This window comes from Cervus elaphus, chromosome 8 (assembly GCF_910594005.1).
Source record: "Cervus elaphus chromosome 8, mCerEla1.1, whole genome shotgun sequence".
NCBI classification, from domain to species: domain Eukaryota; kingdom Metazoa; phylum Chordata; class Mammalia; order Artiodactyla; family Cervidae; genus Cervus; species Cervus elaphus.
The window spans coordinates 14,596,164-14,612,235 of NC_057822.1; the positions used below are offsets into that span (position 1 = coordinate 14,596,164).

General features: G+C 40.4%; 1 protein-coding gene across 4 annotated transcripts; it reads right to left on the reverse strand.

Moving 5' to 3' along the window:
- Positions 1-3,785: 3,785 nt before the first annotated feature.
- On the reverse strand, positions 3,786-16,007 carry ZBTB8OS (zinc finger and BTB domain containing 8 opposite strand). Of its 4 annotated transcripts, none has more exons than XM_043909621.1 (7): positions 15,464-16,007; positions 9,486-9,510; positions 9,089-9,210; positions 8,793-8,875; positions 7,493-7,545; positions 6,016-6,052; positions 3,786-4,604 (listed from the first exon to the last, which is right to left on the reverse strand). In XM_043909621.1, the coding sequence occupies exons 1-7, from the start codon at positions 15,558-15,560 to the stop codon at positions 4,518-4,520; spliced, it is 504 nt and encodes a 167-aa protein (XP_043765556.1). In that variant the 5' UTR covers positions 15,561-16,007; the 3' UTR covers positions 3,786-4,517. The 4 variants fall into 4 exon arrangements, with proteins under 4 accessions (XP_043765556.1, XP_043765558.1, XP_043765557.1 ...); XM_043909623.1 differs by having other exon boundaries at positions 15,460-15,586; XM_043909622.1 differs by lacking the exon at positions 9,486-9,510 and having other exon boundaries at positions 15,460-15,971.
- Between the last annotated feature and the right edge of the window lie 65 nt (positions 16,008-16,072).

The following is a 16,072-nucleotide window of genomic DNA, read 5'->3' on the forward strand; positions in this document are numbered from 1 at the left end:
TAAAGGGACAGGCACAGCTTTTGAAAACAGCTCAACTCAGATATGGAAGAAAGAAAACTAAAAAAGCGGAAGAGAGAAGGCAGGAGGAAAGACAGAAGGGAATTGGTTTTGTTTTCCCTTCTTAATTAACAGACTCTGGAATGGCACTGGCTGCCAGAGTTGTCCTTAGCCTGGTCACACCCCCTAACCAAGCACTGTTGTTCTTTTTTTTTCAGTTCTGGACTTCCAAAAAAATTAAGGTGAAAAAGTAAGGGGGCTGTTAGCATTTAAGCTTGTCCCAGTAATAGTACTAGCCCTCACTTAGCGTTACTATGTGTCAGGCACTGTCTTGAGCTTTATGTGTATCAGTTTAGCTCAGTTCAGTCACTCAGTCGTGTCCGACTCTTTGTGACCCCATGGACTGCAGCACGCCAGGCCTCCCTGTCCATCACCAACTCCTGGAGTTTACTCAAACTCATGTCCATTGAGTTGGTGATGCCATCCAGCCATCTCATCCTCTGTCGTCCCCTTCTCCTCCTGCCCTAAACCTTTCTCAGCATCAGGGTCTTTTCAAAAGAGTCCGTTCTTCTTTATGTGTGTACATTTATTTAACTATCTCAACAACCCTTCACCAGTTACAGTTTGGAAAGTAAAGCAGACAGAGGTTCACCAACATGCGCCAAGTCAGACAGTGAGTGGAGGAACCAGCACTTGCACCCCTGTGACTTGGCTCGGTTGTGCTGTTAACCACTGCACTCCCAAAATCCTCAAAATAAAAATGTTAGCACAACAGTGTTTAAATTCCAGAGCTCCAAGTATAACTCCAAAATGACTCCCCTTCTCTTCCTTTACAAAATAAGATTCTTTTTAAAAAATATTTATTTTTGGCCGTGCTGGGTCTTCCCTGCTGAGCAGAATTTTCTCTAGTGGTGAGGGGGGCTACTCTCTAGCTGCAGTTCGTGGGCTTCTCGTTGCGGCGGCTTCTCCTGTTGTGCCAGGAGAAGCCTGTGTGTTGTGCTCAGGCTCTAGAGCGCTCAGGCTTCAGTAGTTGTGGCTCGTGGGCGTAGTTGGCCCACAGCATGTGAAATCTTCCCAGACCAGAGATTGAACCTCTGTCCCCTTCACTGGTAAGTGGATTAACCACTGGACTACCAGGGAAGTCCACAAAATAGGATTCTTCACTATGGTAGCAAAGCTGGGGGTACCTGATCCATGAGTGGTCACTATCTCCATTTCAGAGTTAAACTGAGCCTTGGAGAGGTTCAAGAAATTTCCCAAAGTCATACATCTAGCAAGTGACAGGGTTAGGATGTGAATTCATGACTCTAATGTTCAAGCTTATATTTGGAGGTAGTTTAAAAAACATACATGTGTGCTAAGTCACTTCAGTTGTGTCCAACTCTGCAACCCCGCGGACTGTAACCCCACCAGGCTCATCTGTCCATGGGATTCTCCAGGCAAGGATACTGGAGTGGGTTGCCATGCCCTTCTCCAGGGGATCTTCCGGAGCCAGAGATAGAACACACAGTGGTGTATTTATTTGGCGGTGGGAAAAAAAAAATAATATAAAGCCACTATTTTCTACTGTCTTGTTCTGATATTAGATTTCTGTCAAAATATTATTACTAAGTAACATTTAGTTTTGGAACTTTTAGAGTACGTGTCAAAGAAAATGAGACAGCCGTTGTCTATCATGTATTTTTGAGTTCCTCCTTACAAACACTGCCCAAGTGTGAAGTGGTTCCTTATATGTAAAAAGTGAGAAATAAAGTTATTGTACTAACCTCACAGGGCTACCACCTGGATCACAAGCATAGAACATATGATCTGTTATATATTAAAGGTTATTGTATAATGACAATGAATAGTTTCTGAAGACCCCAGTCTGCCTCTACTAGCCAGGGGGTTTTAGGTGTCATTAATCTCTTTATTTGTAAAGTGCAGGGCAATTGTACTACACATAGAATTGTTGAATGGACAAATGGTAACATACTAAAAGCATGTGGAAAAATGTTTTGTACAGAGAAGACCTAAATATGTGTTTATGACAAAATAAATATGTTGGCCCTAAGAGGACTTTCTTGCATGTCCAGAATTCAACATTAAGTACTTGTTCATTTCACAGGTAACAAAACAAAATACAGAGGGTGTTATATGGGAAATATTAATAACTGATCAATTACTACAGTCACTAAATTCTGAATGTTTATTCTGTAAGTTTTCAGAGAGTATCTTTTCCAATTTCCTGTTTTTTTAGATGAAGAAACTCAATTCTCAGTCTTAGTCTGGAATTTCCCAAACCTTTTTAAGCTCAGACTTCAGAAATGGGCAGAATTCTAGTCTACATGGGGCACTTCCCCAACTTCCAGGAGGGTATAAACTATTTTCCCACCCTTTCTTGAACACTCTTTGCCAGAGCCCACGTGGTAATAGCAAGGTGGGAAGAGAGCTGACAAGAGTGGCTGTAGGGACATGTAACCACTTAGCCAAAGCATCAGTGAGAAAAAGTCATCACATCACTAATGTCGCTTTCCTGAAGTCGCTGCCGTCATGTTACACACCACTGTGCCCATGACAGTGGCTGTCTGACTAGTAGCAGACCCAGATGGTGTGATTTGGACCTTTTAGGCTAAACGACTCTTCCAAAAACAGGTATCTTCTCTTCCTCAGCTCAGTTGTTTAAAATATATTACTAGATCACAGACATTTAAAATTGGAAAGAAACTGAGGAATCACTAAAGCACACCTTTCATACATAGATGAGGAAATAGGCTCACGGTCAAGCAGAACAAAGGCTAGGAATCGAAGCTTGTGACCGGCAGTTCCAGCGTTCTTATAGATGTGCTCAAGCAGCTGATGTGCAGTCTCTGCTCAAGTGATAGCGCTCTAAGAGACTTAGTCCACTGACCACTGAATAGTAACGTGTATTACGTGTCATCTAGACTAGTGAACATTAAACAAGTAAAACTGAATAAGCCTGCAAATCTTTGTTGCTGTTGTTTAGTCACTAAGCCGTGTCTGACTCTTTTGTGACCTCATGGACTATAGCTTGTCAGACTCCTCTGGGATTTCCCAGGCAAGAATATTGGAGTGGGTTGCCATTTCCTTCTCCAGGGGATCTTCCCGACTCAGGGATCAAATCCAAATTTCCTGCTTCACCTGCACTGGCAGGTGACTTTTTTTTTAACCACTGAGCCAACTGGGAAGCCCAAATCTTTAAAGCTAAGTAGAGAAGCTTAAGTTCAGAGACCCCTGAACCCTGAGTAGTTAGGGAGGCAGCGTGGAAAAGTGACTTGAGCTAGAATGAACTAAGATCCCGAAAGCTGCTTGGGGAGGTCAATCAATCAATAAACATACAAAATGTGCCTGAGACTAAGAAAGATGAAGGAGTGCTACCTCGGCGATCCTTGAAGAGCTAACTATCCAAACCATAGGCTCTTGCCCTTGTCTTTGTGCTAAATCCCTGGGGAAAAATAAGGTGGTGCTCAGACAGAACACTTAGAAAGCTCACACACAAGCTTCTTTTAGATCAAGTTCAGCACATTGTAATATTTGACACCACCCAGTGGTAATCTTTTCTCACTAACATGTGAATAAATAGCAACTTTGCAAGGAAGAATACCTCAATCCATGAACAGAGAATGGAATAATGTTGCAAATCAAATGAAAGCAGTTTGATTTTTTTCAAAGTTATCTACTTGGAAAAGTTCAGATCATTTTAAAGTTGTTTTCCTGGCCTCTTGCAGTCTTAGAAATGAAGAGCTTAGGTAATTTTTAAAAACCAAAGAAACTTTAAAAAATTCTCCTTTTCTCTAATGGTATAAATATATTGGCTTTAATATAAAATTGTATGTTAGAAAGAAGGGCCCATTTGTATATGCATCAGGTTTTATCTTATGGGGAAAAGTGTCAATATATCAGTGCTAAAAAAAAAGTGAAAGTAAATGAGGACTGTTTCTAGAAAAGCCTTCCAATTGTTCAAATATAATTATTTCATCTAAGAAAACCAACTAGAGTATAGGATTGGGCTCTGTCCCACAGCGATCCAAAACACAACCTCTTTTAATGTACATATAGAAAATATATGTGTTAACCACATTGGAAGAAAAGCAAAATACTGGCTGTAGGATTTCTCAAATTACATTTTTTACAAGGTGCATTAAGTAAGAGTACAGGGGCTTCAGTGTCTCTCGGGCTGCTTTCACATCAGCGATTGTTCTTGGGACCAGGCGGGAGGACTTGCATTCTGCTGGAAAGGCGTAAGGCACCTGCTGCTACAAAGGGGAATTAACAGAGGAGGAGCCATACTTGCCACTGAAAGAATTATTTAAAGTTTGATTATTTGGGTAACAAAGACCAAGGCTGTACCTTGATTTTTCATTTCTGAAAGTCACACTTTAAGTCAAAAAATTTCTGTTCTGCAAAACTCCATATGTAAATTCTCCATGCAGAGTTTATATCATGGTATCTTGTCAAAAGGAAGAGAAAAAAACAGTTCTTCATAGGAATCTCTCTCTCCCTTTTTTTTTTTTGGTATCTTAAATGTCAATGATCACAAAAACTTCTGGCTTCTCTTCATTATAGACCTGCATTGCTGAGTACGTTATTGCTTTGACTTCAGTTCCCTAAAGTTGGGGTTAAAGAAAAAAAAAAACATTGAAATCAGAACCATTAACTCTAGTAACAATTGGCAGAAAGGCAAACTTTTAATGTTATTCTGAAAAACTCATGAAACAATCAGTTATCAAATGAGTATAGTATTATCCACTGAACCAGTAAAAATGAGAGACAAATGTGCACAGAAGAAAAGTACTTACCCAGACTTAGGAGATGGAGCATACGATAGTCCTGGCTTGTTTGCACCTGGACCAGAAGCTGTCTGACCCCTGGGCATCAGCCTTTACATTTACCAAACGGGCTGAATCCAAGAACACAAAGCTTTTCTATTGTTTGGGTCAGGGCTCCTTCTTAAGGCTTCCTCTTCTGTACTGTCTAGCCTGGGCCCTGGGAACTCAGCCTATTCCCTTCTCTGAATGGCAGCCATCCTACAGACAAATGCCTACTGTTATCCAGTATCTCCAGGTAGATATCTAACAGGCATCTCAAACATAATATATTCAAAAGAAAATGCTGCTGTAATTTATATTATAAAAATAACTTGTTTTCAATCTACATGCTCCACCTCTACTGGTGTCTATTCTTCTTAAGCTTCTCTGCCCCAAGGCTCCTTCACAAAGCTTCATTACTACAGCTACTGGAAGCTACGACATGATTTCTCAGTCAACTCCAATGAATTTAAGTCTCCTTGACCTAAACACAGGGGTTAGCAAACTGCAAATTAAAGGTCAAATTGGCCTACTGCCTATTTTTGTACAGCCCCACAAACTAAGAATGACTTTTACATTTCTAAATAGTAGTTGAGAAAAAAATAAATAAATAGTAGTCGGGGGAGGGGAATGAAAAAAAACACTTTACTAGAACACATTCACATTCATTCATTTAGATGTTGTCATGGCTGTTTCGCACTATAAATGAGTAGAATAGTTGCTCTTTTCTCATTATCAGTCCACAAAGCACAAAACATTAGGAAAAATACTGCCTACCCATGTTCAAACAGATTGGACTAGTACACAGTGAAGCCAGATACATTGGCAAATACTGAATCTGGAGAAGCACAAAAGAGAATACCTTTTTCTTAGGCTTTCTAGTATCCAAAACATTGGATGTTTAGAGAACATCCAATCCAACACCTTCATTACTGGGAAAGATATGAAAGCTTGAAAAGGGAAAGGGACTCTTCGGCCCCAAAATACTCTGTAATAAACCTGATCCTATAGCCCAAGGCAGACTCCTAATCTTCCAAATCAGAAATTGCAGGGTTTTAACATAACATGTCCAGACAGGTCATATTAGTCTGGGAAAAATTTAGGAGTTTATACCAACTTATGAGAACTAGTAAGTTAACTGTAACGTATACTGACTTTTTTATGGTAAGGTCAAATAAAATATTCTTAATGGCTGGATTTAAAAACATACCTGAGGGTGCTTGGACAATGAGAATTCTTCTCCCCACCTTAAGAAAAAGTAAAGCATGATTAAGATTTCCAGGATGTAACATTTATTCTCTCTTTCTACATTTTAAGATAAGACTTATAAATGTGGTTAAGATATGGGCTTCCCAGGTGGCTCAGTGTTAAAGAAACCACCTGCCAATGCAGGTGATGCAGGAGATGTGGGTTCGATCCCTGGGTCAGGAAGATCCCCGGAGGACAAAATGGCAACCCATCCCAGTAATTTTACATGGAAAATTCCATGGACAAAGGAGCCTGGCAGGCTTCAAACCATGGGATCACAAAGAATTGGACACAACTGAGCACGCACACATAAGATACTAGAAAGCCTAAAGGAATGAAGGGAGAAAGGAACTATAAATTTCAGTTTGATGGTCAGCAGATATAGCTACTGAACTTGTACAATATCCTTTTCAACAAGGTTGATAATGTCATAGTACAGTATACACAGGTAGATTCTCAATAACATTGTTTAATGAATACTGGCTTATAATATAGGAGCAAGTTCAAAATTTTCACTGTACTCAGGGCTATAGAACTAAAAATAATATCTTCATTGGAGAAAGCAGGTCTGAGCACCATAAAGGCAAAGTACAAGACTCCGTAATATGATCTGAACTTAAGTTTGTATTTTATGACTTTTCAAAAAATGGCCATGGTGTGTACCTGGAAGGCCCTAGAAGGGTACTCTCCTAGAATTTGAGATGAGTATCCTCTCTCCCTTCAACACTAAAGTGGCTGAAGATCACAGTAGTAAAAGCAGTAGCAGTACCAGAAAGAGCAAAGTTTTAAAACTCTGTTCAACTATTTATTAGCTAATTACCCTTGGACAAATCTGTTTTCTTATTCATTAAAAAAAAAGGGAGGTAGAGATAATAAAAGATTTCACTTTACAAAAGAAATGTAAAAAATTGAACATAAAATGGAAAAGATAAGTTTTATGTAAAAGTAACCTAAAAGATATCATTAGATGACTGAAGAAACTTGGAAACACCAAATCCAATCAAAGTGCCCTAATCAAGTGTTTGCAAATTCGGGAAGGAAAAGTGTAACTTGTTAATAGAAGGAAATGGTTTGAATGGAGTCTAGGTGTGAGGATCTATAACAAAGGCTACATCAGCATTTCTCATCACCAAGCTAGGTTGTACACAAATATCTGCGCCATCCATCAATTATATATTTTTTTGTGTTAAAAATCAACAAATTGGGAATTCTGTTTACCAATCCAAATCACCTGTGTTCTGACAAGTTTCTGGTCCTCCAAAGCTGAGGTGAACCCTTGCTCCTAGGTGGTTCACCAAGCTTAACCTGCAAAGCCCTACTGGGATGCATCTGGTCTCCTGATTTAATGTTTCTATTTGTCTTCCTGCTCGCTGAGTACACTGAAGACTGCAACTTAACATTTTACCTGACCTGTAACTTAAAAAGTTTTCAAAACTTACCCAATTGACCGTATTTTGAAATTTCTTTGGTCAATATTAAGTACTTTGACTTCCTAAAGAAGAAAAAAGTTTTCTTTTAATTTTAATAGAAGTTCATAACAGACCATCTACTAAAACATGTCAAGGTTATCACTTTTCCAAGATAATAGCATACAACTTCTCTGAAGCAAAGAAAATTAAAATGTTAACAACAAACTATGTATTTCAAGAAAATATGGCTTTTTCTTACCTATTCAAGGGAGGTATTCTTGAAAATGTACAATTTAAAGTATAAGTCACAAGAATTTTTCTGTAAGATACATAGTGGAGGATGACCTAGGATTTCAATCACTCTGGGGTTTTTTCAGCTTTATGTATTTAGAGGTGATAAAACTGTTAGCCTATTTTTATATGATATTATAGGCTCTTGAACTCTGTAGGACAAATGACCCAGTTAGAAGAATATATGTAGTGGAGCTGGTAAGGGAGTGAATGGAGGAATTATGGAACAAGGAAGGCCAGGTGTGTTAGAAACAATGAGGTTGGAGAGGTGTTCCCTTCTGGAGGTTGATGGCAAAAAGTAACCTCCATTTAGCTTTTCCTTTTTCACATTAAGGAAACCAAAAGCACCATTTTATTTTTTTTCTGGCTGTACTGCACAGCTTGCAGAATTTCAGTTCCCCAGCTAGGGGGCCATCAGCAGTAAAGTACAGACTCCTAACCAGTGGACCGCCAGGGAATTCCCTAAAAGTGCCAATGGCTCAGGGGTAAAGAATAGCCTGCAATGCAAGAGACACAGGTTTGATCCCTGGGTCAGGAAGATCCCCTGGAAAAGGAAATGGCAACCCACTCCAGTATTCTTGCCTGGGAAATCCCACGGACAGAAGAGCATGGTGGGTTACTTTTTTGAGAGAAAAGTCAGACACCACTGAACGACTAAACAATAACAACATAGTAGACCTGCTAAATATCAAATGGGACAAAAGGAACTTATGGACGAACATTTAAAAAGTTCAAACTTGAGCGACATAAAACATGCTGACAGAGAAGAGAGTATGTGCATTCTTCTGGCTCAAGATACAGTGAGTGACAAGTGTATGAGATCTAAATACAAGACGCACATACATAGGCAAACTCAGGTTAACCAAAAGAGCCTATGGTCACCATAATTTCTGCACGTCATCATCTTACATATCTAAATGGTTTCATTTTCCATCATGTATTCTATTTTAAATAGAATGTTCTGTTTTAAATCACCAGTTTTATTCTAAAATATGAACTCAAAATGCATTTGCTCAGTAAAAAAGAAAAACGTGCTTACCCGGGGTATAAAGAATTCATCAGCACTGAATTTATAAAGCCACTCATCCAAAAAGTGAAACAGAAGAGACTGTAAGTCATCGCCTACACAGGGTCAGAAAGAAGCATAAAGAACGGTGTTTAATAATTCTCATCTCTGAAAACTTGTTTGAATTTTACAGTGCAATAAATTTCTTAGGCTCGTTGAAAGAACAAGCTCATAATCAACTTTGTTGTACCTCCTGTAAGTGTATATTGAAATTATATAGCATCTGAATACCTATATAACAATTTTTTCCTTGTGAACAAATTGATTACCTTGGGTTTCTACTTCTATTGTTTGCAGGGGCTCCACAGTCCCAGTATCTGTCATGTAACCAAACATGGCCATTGCACATTGTTCAAAAGCTTCCTCCAGAGTGTCTCCCCAAGCATGTAACCTAAAGAAATGCATTCGTGCCTTGTGTAATATGATTCACTGCAAGACAGAAAACTTGACAGCAAAGTCAAAGTAAAATCAACACTGTAAATGCAAAAGCAAAGGTCTCAATCAGTTTAATGACACTGAAACCAGGTGCTTTTGAACCATCACTTTCATGTTCTAAAGAAACCAAAACAGAGGGGAAAAATTAAAACTAGGGACTGCAAGATTAAAAGATCAGTCTTCCTGTGTTAAGCACATGATTTCAAAGGCATAAACTCCAGCTCTACTCACTGGACATCAGCTGTATGATCCAAATCTGAGGGAGAGAGGAAAAAACACTAATAAGTAACTAGACTTGACTTGCAAATCACAAGAAAAGAACTCTAGATTATTATTAAGAACATCATTCTTGAAGAACAAGAAAATGTGGGTTGACCATCCACCTTTTACTAACCATTTACACAAAAGTTGTCATTGTTACGGGTTATTTTTTAAAATTTCTAAGCATTTACAGTTATATTCTATTAATATTAAATAAACGAACTAATATTAAGTAACAGAATAGTTATATAACATTAGCATATTTATGATAAAGGGTTATTTCTTTTAAAATCAAGATTTATATTTGAATGATGAGAATTCCCTGGCAGTCCAGTAGTTATTAGGCCTCCACACATAGGTTCAATCTCTGGTTGAGGAACTAAGATCCCACATGACCTGCAGCAAGGCCAAAAAAACTAAAAAATAAATAAAGGAATGATAGTTTCTGGAAGGCAGCAAGGCCATGGTCTTCGAGGTGATCTAAAAAGTGTCTACTACAGCATGTGTATATGCTTGTGGGTGTGTGCCCAGTCATGTTCGATTCTTTGCAATCCCAGGGACTGTAGCCCACCAGGCTCCTCTGTCCATGGAATTTTCCAGGCAAGAGTACTAGAGTGGGTTGCCATTTCCTACTCCACTAATACATCATAGGTTTTCAATAAACAAATGCCATTTCCTGCTGTTAGTTACATTCCCCAACAAAACAAATCAATATCTTTCCTAATATCTACTTGTGTGTGTCAGTGCTCAGTCATGTCTGACTCTTTGCAACCCCATAAACTGTAGCCTGCCAGGCTCCTCTGTTCATGAATGACCAAAATTCTAGAAACTAAGTCATTAAAGATATAAAATTCCAGATTTCCCAGTCTCACCTTTTCGTGAACAGCTAGCCAAATCCCAGATAAAAAAAACTCTTGTTATTTTTAACAAGAGTCAAGTTTTATATTTGTTAATTTCTTGCATTTGAAGGAATCCTCATGATAGCCTTGGTCTAAATAGTTTTGAAAAGTAAACTCCACAATATGTATTACAAGCTTTTTCCTGATAGTCCCACAGCAACACCAGGAAGTAACAACTGTGACTGTAGTAAGTTACCATTGGATCTGTTATTTTAATATTTCAGAGTCTATTCTTCACTCTTAACCCTGACTTCCATCAATTCTTCCTACTTAGGATCACAGAATATTCAAGCTAGAATGAGCGATCATGTAACAGAAATCCCTCAATTACAAGAAGAAACTTAAAATCCTGAGAGATTGTATAACTTGTTTAGGACCACACTGCTGATTAGAGTTGGGACTAGAACTGAGATTTTTCTGACTCCCAGTTTAGTGCCCTTTACATCATAACACATCTTCTTCTGGTGACACTCAGGGTTTAAGCTCACCTCTGATTTACTCAAAATATTACTGAGGCCTCAGTACATTTTAGACACTAATAGGCTCAATGACCAGCAGAGATGACAGACAAATTAAAGGAAAGCATGTGGCCACAAAAGGCCATAGCAGAATGTTCACAGCAATTTTACTCCCCCAAATTAAAAACCCAATGTTTGTGAAGAGAATGTGTTGTGAGGAATACTATGCCACACTGCTCAGCAATAAAGAAGCATGAACTAGTGATATGTGCACTAACAATAGTCTCAAAAACATCAAGTGAAAACTGCAGAACTCTCACACACATATCTCCATCCAAACCCCCTGCACTGAGAGACCTGACCAACTTTAGCGTGGCTTCTAGCAGCTTAAGCCTGTGTACCTAGGATCATCATGGCCCCACTGTTAGAATGCCTGCCTGAGAAAGCTCTACACTGTAGGAGAATTTATTGTTTGTTCCGAGACAACCCCTGACAATAGGTCCTTGACCTCCCTTTCTCAGAGCATTCACTAAAAAGGGCTTACGACTGTGAATATTTATCTCTTACAACTCAGAAGTATCTTTCCCATTCCTCTGAAATGTAATCATCAGGAAGAACTCCCAGGCTCCGTGGGAGAGAATTCTAACTTGATAACTGCCAGCTAGCAAACACTGCTGCTCCAACGACATTTACACTGACCAAGCTTTTGTAATTTTTCATTTCTAGTCTCTACTGAACCCCTGTCCTCCCCCATCTCTCATTCTTCTTTTAAAAAGTCCAATCTCCTCTGCACAAATCCAAAGGGATCTCAGTTCTTTCCCCTGCTGTCCATAATTACTGAATAAAGTCCACTCACCACTTTAATGTCTAACATTTATCAGTGATACTCAGTGAAGACGCCATCGATATAAAAGAATGTGTACTATGTGATTCCACTTATACAAAACTCTAAAACAAACAAAAGTAAACTATGGTGAATGAAATCACAGGGTGTGAGGAAAGAGGCACACATACAATGCTAGTGAGTATAAATTGGGGAAACTTCAACGACAGAGAGTTTGCAATAATTATTGAAGTTTAAAATGCAGCTATCAAAAAGAATGTATATATATGTATAACCGAATCACTTGACTGTACAGCAGAAATGAACCAACCTGTAAATACCTAGGAGCTTTTCACATGGAACACTGGTAAAGAATCCATCTGCCAGTGCAGGAGACCCAAGAGATGTGGGTTTGATCCCTGGGTCAGGAAGGTCCCCTGGAGGAGGAAATGGTAATCCACTCCAGGATTCTTGCCTGGAGAATCCCATGGACAGAGGAGCCTAGTGGGCTACATTCCATGGTGTTGCAGAGGTGGACATGATTCAAGACAACTGAGCAAAGCACACACAGTACATCAACTATACTCCAATTTTTTAAAATACTGAAAAAATGCAGATATCCTTTACCAAAGTAATGTAACTTCTGGAAATTTATTCTACAGATACACTTGCACATGTGCCAAACAATGGATGTACGGGGATATTCACTGCTGCATTATTTCTAATAGCAAACAAGTACAAATATAAATGTCCACCAACTAGAAATTGAGTAAATTAAAGTACATCTTTGCATGTACACATATGAAAATGTTACGACTGGCTGATCTAGAAAGCAAGACTAAGGGGTCTGGGATCAGAGCTGACTTTTCACTGCATACCTGTCATACTTTTTGAATTTTGAATCATAGGTAATTTTTAAAAAACTAAGAGAAAAATGATGGGAATACCAGACCACCTTACCTGCCTCCTGAGAAATCTGTATGCAGGTCAAGAAGCAATGGTTAGAACTGGACATGGAACAATGGACTGGTTCAAAACTGGGAGAGGAGTACTTCAAGGCTATATACTGTCACCCTGCTTATTTAACTTATATGCAGAGTACATCATGTGAAATGCCTGGATGAAGCACAAGCTGGACTCAAGATTGCCAGGAGAAATATCAATAACCTCAGACACCACTCTTATGGCAGAAAGAGAAGAGGAACTAAAGAGCCTCTTGATGAAAGTGAAAGAGAAGAGTGAAAAAGTTGGCTTAAAACTCAACATTCAAAAAACAAAGATCACAGCATCCTATCCATCTCTTCATGGCAACTAGATGGGGAAACAATGACAGACTTTATTTTCTTGGGCTCCAAAATTACTGCAGGTGGTTACTGCAGCCATGAAATTAAAAGACGCTTGCTCCTTGGAAGAAAAGTTATGACAAACCTGGACAGCATATTAAAAAGCAGAGACATTACTTTGCCAACAAAGCTCCGTCTAGTCAAGGCTATGGTTTTTCCAGTAGTCATGTATGGATGTGAGACTTGAACTATAAAGAAAGCTAAGCACCGAAGAATTTATGCTTTTGAACTGTGGTGCTGGAGAAGACTCGAGAGTCCCTTAGACTGCAAGGAGATCCAACCAGTCAATCCTAAAGGAAATCAGTCCTGGGTGTTCATTGGAAGGGCTGATGCTGAGGCTGAAACTCCAATACTTTGGCTACCTGATGTGAAGAACTGACTCATTTGAAAAGACCCTGATGCTAGGAAAGATTGAAGGCAGGAGGAGAAGGGGACAACAGAGGATGAGATGGTTGGATGGCATAACCAACTCGATGGACATGAGTCTGAGCAAGTTCCAGGAATTAGTGACGGAGAGGGAAGCCTGGTGTGCTGCAGTCCATGAAGTCGCAAAGGGATGGAACTGACTGAGTGATTGAATCGATTGAAGAGAAAAATGAGCTAGGGAGACCCGCAGGGTCTAGAAAGTACAGAGCCTAGTATGCTATGATAAATAGTTGTACTCTATACAGAGGACCTTCCCAGGTGGCTCAGTGATAAGACAATCTGCCTGCCAAGCAGGAGACATGGGTTTGATACCCAGGCTGGGAAGATCCCCCGGAGAAGGAAATGTCAACCCACTCCAGTATTTTCCCTTGGGAAACCCATGGACAGAGGAGCCTGGTGGGCTGTAGTCCATGGGGTCACAAAGAGTTGGACACGACTTAGCAACTAAACAGCAGCATACAGAGAACAATGTGAAATTAATGAAAGAACATTAGGGGGGAAATAAGAGCCAGATTTGTGCTCCCCAAACCACAACCACCTTTAGGGCTAACAATTTAACATTTATATAGACTAACTTTAGAGTCTGCACTATATTTTCACATTTATTATTATCTCATTTAGCCCTCACAGGAAGGAACAGAATGCAAAAAGAGGTTATGTGATTTGCCTAAAGTCACTAAGCTACAAATGACAAAACCAGGCCCTTTTACTAACACACGATAAAGAAAGACACCAAGTTAGTAGTCCTCTACTTATAACTTTCTGAGTTCTCCACCCTAGCCACATTCTAACTACAGGACTGTTGGAGATAGGTGGGGATGGGGGTGGTTACATGAAACACTTGAAAATACGGCTATCTTCACAATGAATACACCAGTAAAACTCCCTCAAAGGTCTGTGTAGACAAAGCTATAGTTTTTCCAGCAGTCTTGTACGGATGTGGGGCTTTCCTGGTGGCTCAGATAATAAACAACCCGGCTGCAATGTGGGAGACCTGGGTTCAATCTGGATTGGGAAGATCCCCTGGAGGAGGGCATGGCAACCCACTCCAGAATTCTTGCCTGGAGAATCCCCATGGATAGAGGAGCGTGGTGGGCTACAGTCCATGGGGTTGCAAAGAGTCCACACGACTGAGCGACTATGCACACACACGGACGGATGTGAGCGCTGGACCATAAAGGCTGAGCGCGGGTGAATTGATGCTTTTGAATTGTGGTGCCGGAGAAGGTCTTGGGAGTCCCTTGGCCTGCGAGGAGATCAAACCAGTCAATTCTAAACAACATTAACCCTGAATATTCATTGGAAGGACTATAGTTGAAGCTGAAGCTCCAATACTTTGGCTACTTGATGCAAACAGCCAACTCACTGGAAAAAACCCCGATGTTTCCTGCTGGCTCAGCTGGTAAAGAATCCGCCTACATTGAGGGAGACCTGGGGTCCACCCCTGGGTTCGGAAGATTTCCTGGAGAAGTGAAAGGCTACCCACTCCAGTATTCTGTCCAGGAGAACTTCATGGACTGTATAATCCATGGGGTCACAAACAGTCCGACACGACTGAGCGACTTTCACTGATGATGGGAAAATTGAAGGCAAAAGGAAATCGGGGGCGGCAAAGGATAAGATTGTTCCATAGCATCGCCGACTGAATGGACATAAATTTGAACAAATTCCAGGAGACGGGGGGAAAGGGGGCTGGCGAGCAGCAGTCCCTGAGGTAGCAGAATTTGACAGGACTTAGCGACTAAACAACAAAAATTTCCATAAGATAAATGTGATTAGGCATATACAAGAAGAGTTCAAGATACTGTATATATGGGAGCCCAGGTTTCCTGATTCTCAGACCAGGTGTCTTTATTCTTCAGCATTTCAGCTTTCCCGGGATTAGTTCAGAGGAGCATTCACACAGGGCGAAATGGGAATGCCTGAACCACCCTATGAAGCAAAGTGGAAGAGGAAGCCAGAGCCCTCCCGCAAGGAGAGAAGTGAGCCACCTACTCACACTCGTACTTCCGACTGACTGGAGGATACTTGGCCTTGATCGCCTTCTGCTCCTCAGTCAAATTGTAATCTCTTACATCTTCCCCTTCCTGCGCCATGATTGCGGGTTTGGACCCAAACTCAACTTCCGCCCTTCATCAGCCGGACTTCAGCCCGGACTTCCAACATCCGCCCAAGACTCCGCCCCTAGACAGACACCCTTAAAGGGCTAGGACGCCATCCTCGAGGACTTAATCCCCTAAACCTTAATCCCTAGAGACTTCCGTTCTAGGTCTCACCGCTTGGAGTTCTTTAAAAGTCCAAGGACCCATTTTCTGGACGTGCTTCATCAATAGTCCTAAGAAGTAAGGGAACAAATATATTGGAGCACCTAGGAATAGGACAACACTTGAATTAGATATCTCGAGGTGTAGTAAAGGCCTTTCTTTCCAGTTTATCCCTAGAGTGGACAACTAGACCTGAAAACATCCTAGATTTCTCATTCAAAGCCCTACTTTGAAGGGCTAGCTGAACACCCTTCAAGAAAATGGCTGCCCCCCAGGAGCGTGCGGCCTAAACCTCTCACGTGACCTCGGGCGGCTCACTCTCACTAACCCGCGCGCGCGCAAGC